Genomic DNA, 7,243 nt, shown 5'->3' on the forward strand with positions numbered 1-7,243 from the left:
ACTTTAAGGAGATTTTTTTAAATTAAAACATGAACTACTGAAATCCAGCAAAATCATTTGGTTTGTGGCACATGGATTTTTATACCGTGCGTGTGTGTGTGTGTGTGCGTGCGTGCGTGCGTGCGTGTGAGATATACCAGTTGTCCACATATACCAGTGTTGTCCACTGAGCTTTCGGGGTCAAAAAGGCTGCACGTCTATGTGTTATCTTCACATAATCGTTATAATGAAACGGTGCAGTCTTAAAAAAAAAAAAGTTCCTGTTTGCTTCTTGGGAATACTTTTTTCCCCCTCATTTCTTGAAGGCCACGTCAAGATTTTTCAACAAGAACTCGTATTTCGAGGCTGGAAAAGCTTGTTGTGGATCATGCAGAAAATTGTCTGTTATATCTAATGCTTGAATTTTTAAGGAGCCGGTTGATGGAGCAGCTGAACTCTCAAGAGGACTCCTCCTTACTTGTGTCCGGTCTGAAGTGCCTTTGGACACAAAATGAACCTCTACTGCTTTTTGGAAACGGTCTCCGACGTGGCGCCTCTGCAGACTTTAAAAGGAGGGCTGAAACGTATCACTGAATAAGCTTGATGAAACGTGGCATGCTGTGCACATCAGAGATGAAACTGGAGCTGCACGTAGTTGCATCAGTGCTCTCTTTGTAACCGAACATGTAGAGCTATGAAGCTGTGCCATAGATGCAGACTGGTCCTTTTGAAAGGCAAAAAGTCAGTATTTTTTTTCATCCTGTGTATTGTGGATGTCATTGCATTCTTGTGAACGCCACTTTCCCAGAAAACTAACGCATCAGCTTATGTGGTTTATTAGTGATGAACCTTTTTAAAGAGGTGTATGTTTTGCTTCTGTCTGTTCAGAATAAAATAGTTTTTGTAAGGTAGGGAATGTTTTATTTCATGTCCGTGTCTGTGTGTAGCTGCATGTTGCTTTGGTTTTACTGATTTAATTTTTAAAAACAATTGCATTATTTGAAATGGAAAGCCAAGACTTGAGCGCCAGTTGCTCCACCAGAGGCAGGACCTGAACTCTTGGGGTTATATTTTCCAGGCTATTTGCCAGTTTGCTACTGCCGCTGTCCATACTGGTTTCTGCCACAAGTTTAGTCATGTTCGATATTCAGGCTCCAGACGATGTTGTCTGATGGATTATTGCTGCTATTATCAACATGTCTGGGCCGTCTTCCCAGGTTGTGAATAAATATTAGTTTACTGAAACTTCAGCTGAAACTTTGGTTGATTATTTATTTTTAAATGATTTCTTGGCTCTGATAGAAACACCCTTCAGTCTGCATGGCCCTTGGTGATGTGCACTGTCTTGAGTAATTACATTGTTCTCTTTGTCCCCCCACCTCCCCTCATGTGAGGAGATTAGCTCAGAGTAATTTGTCAGATGTGATAAGGCAGTGCTTGGAGCAACTAAGAAAGCATAGCGTAAGCTGGGATTTCTGCAAAGTAAAGTCAGTGGTGAGTGCGGAGCTGCTTTGTCTTTACAGTATGGGCCAAGCCGCTGTCCGGACTTGTGGAAGAAGCAAGTCATATGTTACAGAGCTGTATGAATGGTTCAGGTAAGCTTTTGAATTTGTCTTAAATTTTTACAGGAAGTTGAAAACAGATGCAGATTTTCTTTAGCCTTAAATTGATTATTACGTTCATGCCCAGAACGGAACAGACATGGCATGGTGGTGCAGTGGTTAGTACTGAAGACTCAAAGCAAGTTGGTTCTTTGTTTGAACCTGCTAGCTGGGTGGAGCCTTTCTGTGTGGAGGTTGCATGGTTTCCCTGTTCCTGCGTGGGTTCTTTTTAGGTAATCCAGCTTTCTCTCACAGTCCCAAGATGTCCTTGTTAGGTGAAGTCCTGAAACCAGATTGACCATGGGCGTAAATATAAGCTGAGTGATTGCCTCTGCGTTGCCCTGAGTTAGACTGGGTGACCTGTCCATGTTTTATCCAGCTGCTCAACACAGGGGTGAAAATGAATGAAATTTATAGAACAACTTAAAGAGATTTTTTGTTCAAAACAATCCTTGCACATCTATTATCCTGGACTTCAATTCATTCTCTGACTGAAACAAGCAGTTTTGCCTCCTGAGCCAACTTTGCTTTGATTGGCTGCCCCTCCAAACAACAGGTATAAACAGCAGCTGAATGGGAACTTTTGACCACATTAGGAAATCTGCTCTCACTGACATCATCCAGAGACAAGAGTATTACAAAAATCTGAAATGTAGTTTTTAGAGCAATCTGGCGCTCATTGTAATTACTTGCGCATGTGCTAATTTCATGGTTAAATAATGTTTGAGCATATTTAAAATAAGCATCCATCAGCGCGAGAGTGTACTTGAATTTGGGATCAATACATTTATTTTTACTCTTATTGATTTTAGCATTGTAGGAATTTCCAGTGTATTTAGCCAGATTAGAATTTGTTGTTTTTGCAGGCAAATCTGCAAAACTAACAGCATCAGCAACAAAGTAAAGTATTATCTCCTGTGGACTGATCAGCTTCACTCTGCCATGATGTCATTTGGCCTAATTATCTTGGCACTTGTGCCGCACTCTGTAAATAAGCTTTCAAACACATGTAATCCACACAGGTTGGGGATGGGTTGACCTTAATTCCACTGATTCTCAATTTAAGACACATTTTCTCTCAAATCAGACCCCTCTCTCAAACTCCCCTTGTTTTCCAAATCCTTTGGTGTATTAAAACACAAACTGTTGTTTTTATCTGTGGCAGAAAGTTTGTTATCGAGTGTCCAAGTGGGCTAATCGCTCTTCACGAGTTTCAAAGGCATTTCTGTGATGGAACTGTGGGCAGTGAGTCAGCAGAGTATGCAGAACAGATTTTCCGCACGCTCGACAGCAATGGGGTAAGCATGACTCTATAGAGTAGGTCTATACAGTACAGGAGTCTTGAAAAAGTATTGAGTCACCACTCACTTCTTTATATTTTTGCCTCCATGAAATCCAGAATTGCAAAGTTTTAACCTCCTAAGACCTTAACTCTTTCATGGCATGCATTTTTAATTTCTCTTTGCTATTTGGGCTGATTGGGACCTGATGAATGTAAAAACAGTGAATTATGTGATTTTTTTTTTTAACCTAATTTTTGTTTCTAAGAAAAATGAGATCCACATATGAGGACATTGGCTTTAAATTTCAATAGAACAGTGGCAGTATAATATCCCTGTAAGTGGATATCAGGCCCTTGTAGAGCAAAATGTAGTATTCTGGTCTAAAACAACCCAAAATGTGATATCCACATATGTGGACGCCAGGTCCTAGGAGGTTAAAGTAAACCTGAGTAATAATTATCCAGGTCTTCCAAAAAAGTATTCATAGAAAAACACACTTTTTTTTCACTCTTTGTGCCTGAAATATTTTAGAGGAATTATTTTTTTCACTTAACACTGAATCATTCAGGCAATAAAAGGGCACCTAATTCAAGGGATGAACCAGTGTTGTCTTCACATAAGTTTAACGAATAGCCCATTTAAAATTGTATCTGTAGGAAGCCTGGGAGCCAGTCTCAAGAGTACATAATTTGTTCCAATATCTTTGGATTCAAAGAGATTCAAGATTCAAAGCGTTTATTGTCATTTAATCTATGAAAAGTGCCAAAAATTAGATATTTTGACAGGCATAAATTTGTGGTAGTTTTGCTCAGAGATGCATCTGGGCCTTCAGTTGATCCATGTATTAGATTATCATGCTGAAGCTTAACCTCCTAGGACCTGGTGTCCACAAATGTGGACATCACATTTTGGGTTATTTAGACATAAATACTCAATTTTGCTCTACAAGCGCCTGATATCCACTTACGAGGACATTATACTGCTACTGTTCTATCGAAACGAATATCCTCATATGTGGCTCTCATTTTTCTTAGAAACAAAAATTAGGTAAAAAAAAAAAAAAATCTGGTAATTCTTTGTTTTTACATTCATCAGGTCCCAATCAGCCCAAATATCAAAGAGAAACTAAAAGCGCATGCCGTGGAAGAGTTCAGGTCTTTGGAGGTTAAAGAGAAATGGTCTCGTGGAAGGGTGTCTGTGAAGAAACCATTCATATAGAATGGAAACAGGAAGAAAAGGCTGAGGAATGAAAATTACACAAGCTCTAATAATAATAATAATGGATACTTTATTGATCCCCATGGGGAAATTACTTGTTTTTCTCTGCATTTGACCCATTCACTCAGTGAAGCAGTGGGCAGCCCACTAAGCAGGCGCCCGGGGAGCAGTGTGTAGGGACGGTACCTTGCTCAGGGGTACCTCAGGGTAGCCGTTAAGTGGATTCGAACCGCCGACCTTCCGATCATGGGGCGACCACTTTACCTACTGAGCTATCCCAGCCTCTGGACTGAAAATCAGCTAAAACAGGTCTGGTGGCGAGATGAATCCAAATGTGAAATGTTTAAATGATTGTCAGAATGTAGGGGTCATGTCAGGGGATGGGTACAACAGTGAGTGTGTAGAGCCATTTTCTAAAACGCAATGGAGGCTCTGTAGGGGGCGGCCAGTGGTGGTGGGGATCTTGTCAAAATTGATTAAATTAAGAGTGCAAAAATTACAATCAAATTTTGATCCATCATACAATACCATCTGGAAAGACACTAATTAGCAACAGCTTCGTTTCTCAGCATGATGGTGATCCCAAACACACTGCCAGTGAATTAAAGGCGTATCTGTGAGATCATCTTGACAGAACTGAACAAAAGGCAGCAAACATCCAAAAATCTTTGAATATCCTTCAGAAATAGTTCTCCAGGCATATTGAAGACAACTAAAAGAAAGGACATGCTTTCATAGTCATGCATCACAAAACTGAAACAAAACATTAACTGTGTGGTGCTTTTTTTTTTTTTTTTTTCAGGATGGGGTGGTTGACTTCAGAGAGTATGTCATGGCCATCAGCATGCTTATTGAAGGTTCAGCTGTTGAGAAACTGCGCTGGTCATTCAAGCTCTATGACAAAGACCGAGACGGAGCCATCACAAAGGAGGAAATGCTGGAGATCATGCAGGTGTACAGGCTCTGTGTCGTGGTATATAAAACAGAAGATGTGCCAGATGTTGCAGTTCGACTGATGTGCGTTTCTTTGTTCGGACAGGCTGTTTATAAGATGAACGTGGCTGCTGGTTTAACCAAACCGAACCCACTTACAGCTGAAGAATGCACCAGCAGGATATTTGTGAGATTAGATAAAGACAATAACGGTGAGGAAAGGTGGCGACTTTTCCCTCCTTTTTGCGTGTAATCATACTGCAATGTTATTTCTATGTGTATCAAAGTTGATTATATATGTTTCTATAGAAAAGGTAAACAATCCAATTTAAAAAAATAAATAAATCCACCACTAAAATGTGGTTTGTTTTTAAAAGTATCTTTAGTAACAACTTTAAACAATAAAAACATCCTTGAAGCCTAATAAGGCTAATTGAAGACAAAACTGTAGCATGTTTGATGCTGATTAAAAATAACAAAATGCAAATGGATTGCTCAACCCACAAAATAAGTAAGAGGCAAAAATGTTAATCTAAAAGATATGATTTGCTCTTTTCCATTTTGATATAATTAAAGACAACCAATACTCTGGATAATATACAGAGGCATATTTTACTGACGGTGGTTCCCCAAATTTAGCCCCAAAACTTTCCATTCACTAGTATCAACCCTCACAGACAGATTATTAACAGTCAGTCCAGTGGTGTTTGTCTAATCGGTGCCCGTCCTTGCAGCAATCATCAGTCTGGAAGAGTTCATAGAGGGAGCGCTGGATGACAATTGGATCAGAGAGATGCTGGAATGTGACCCGAGCACCGTGAAGGTGGGGAGGCCGCTGAAGAGGGACACCGCTTTGGAAAACCCACAGTTAATTTGAAGTGGTTCACTATTTAGGCACACTGGACCAGCCAGTGTTTGGGCTAAAAATTCAATGAATTAAATTCTATCTTCATCTATTGGATAACTTTGTCGTAGCTGCTTTAGAGTGCTGTAACATTTGGAGCTTATTTTATCAAGCTTCCACAAGCTGAAATGCCGTGTTTGTGTTTTTATGTATTGCTCTGTTCTGGGTTATTAATGTTACTCAAACATACCAGATTTTAGAAAAAGTATGAATTTACATATGTAAATCCATAATGTACACATGACACATGTGAGTGAAAAAAGAAAAAAAAGAACTGTTATTATAAATTCTGCACTTGTGGACAGATTAACTTGCACAAAGTAATGGACCCTAATAACATTATCAGAATCAGAATCAGAAAGGGTTTTATTGCCAAATGTTGAGCAGGTTTACAACATTAGGAAATTGCTGCGGTGCTTAGTGCAAACATACTGTCATAAACGCTTAAATAGATATAAAAATAAAAATAAGAATAAGAATTAAAAGTGCTAAGTAGATAGATATATACATGAGTGCAGGTGGTGATCAAAGTTAAGAAGCTCTTCTCTGGTGTAAGAATATCCAGAGGAGTGCCCAGACACAGAAGTTATGCACAAAAACAAAACAGAAAGAAGACATCTCCACTAATGAGGCCTCACCAATGGGTATTCATGCTACATCAAAGTAATTGGGTAATAGACTAATAAAAATTAAAGAAAAGTTACTATTTTTTTACTACTACATTATTTATTTATTTTTACAGTAGATATATAGTGTTAAAACGTTTTCTGTGGAAAAAAACCACCATTTTAAACATGTATTTTTGAAATTACAGGACAGTAAATGACCAATGTGATTTTTAAAAAATGTAATTTTTACACATCTATTTCTTAAAATTTACGCTCGGAGAATCATGCTATTATTATTATTATTTTATTCTATTTTATTTATGTATTTATTTATTTTTTCGTCACTGACGCTTTAACACCACTTGGTGTCGCCTGTACTTCTTTAAAGCTCACTAGCCACAAAAGTAAGGCTTCCAAGAATTTAAGGAATACGTCTCTTCCCCGATCCAGGAAAACATGGGAAATTTCACTTTTGCGTTACTTAGCTCGACGGACCGCTGTGTGTGAAAGCTGCTGTTGGTTGTGACTATTCCTACATCAAGATGACAATAAAAATGTTTGTTTTGTTTTTTTCAAACAGTTTCTGGTTTCTCTGAATCATTTCCCGTACCGGAGATGACTGAATCTCCCGCAGAAAACTCACAGCTCCTATGTTAGGCACGTTACAGTGAACGCACCAGGACTCCCATTTAAATTCCAGGCCAATCCAAGCCTGTA

General features: G+C 38.9%; 1 protein-coding gene across 3 annotated transcripts; it reads left to right on the top strand.

Moving 5' to 3' along the window:
- The first annotated feature begins 48 nt into the window (after positions 1 to 48).
- LOC146664680 (guanylyl cyclase inhibitory protein) lies at positions 49 to 7,128 on the top strand. Of its 3 annotated transcripts, XM_085411911.1 has the most exons (5): positions 49 to 1,574; positions 2,746 to 2,878; positions 4,884 to 5,033; positions 5,121 to 5,226; positions 5,749 to 7,128. In XM_085411911.1, exons 1-5 carry the CDS (start codon positions 1,504 to 1,506, stop codon positions 5,889 to 5,891), a joined length of 603 nt encoding a protein of 200 aa, XP_085268037.1. In that variant the 5' UTR covers positions 49 to 1,503; the 3' UTR covers positions 5,892 to 7,128. The 3 variants fall into 3 exon arrangements, with proteins under 3 accessions (XP_085268037.1, XP_085268036.1, XP_085268038.1); XM_085411910.1 differs by having other exon boundaries at positions 4,884 to 5,226; XM_085411912.1 differs by lacking the exons at positions 49 to 1,574; positions 2,746 to 2,878 and adding an exon at positions 3,975 to 4,390 and having other exon boundaries at positions 4,884 to 5,226.
- Positions 7,129 to 7,243: the final 115 nt, after the last annotated feature.

This window comes from Rhamphochromis longiceps, linkage group LG7, assembly GCF_057381845.1.
Source record: "Rhamphochromis longiceps isolate RC_006_pf linkage group LG7, R_longiceps_female_GT1.1, whole genome shotgun sequence".
Taxonomy (NCBI): domain Eukaryota; kingdom Metazoa; phylum Chordata; class Actinopteri; order Cichliformes; family Cichlidae; genus Rhamphochromis; species Rhamphochromis longiceps.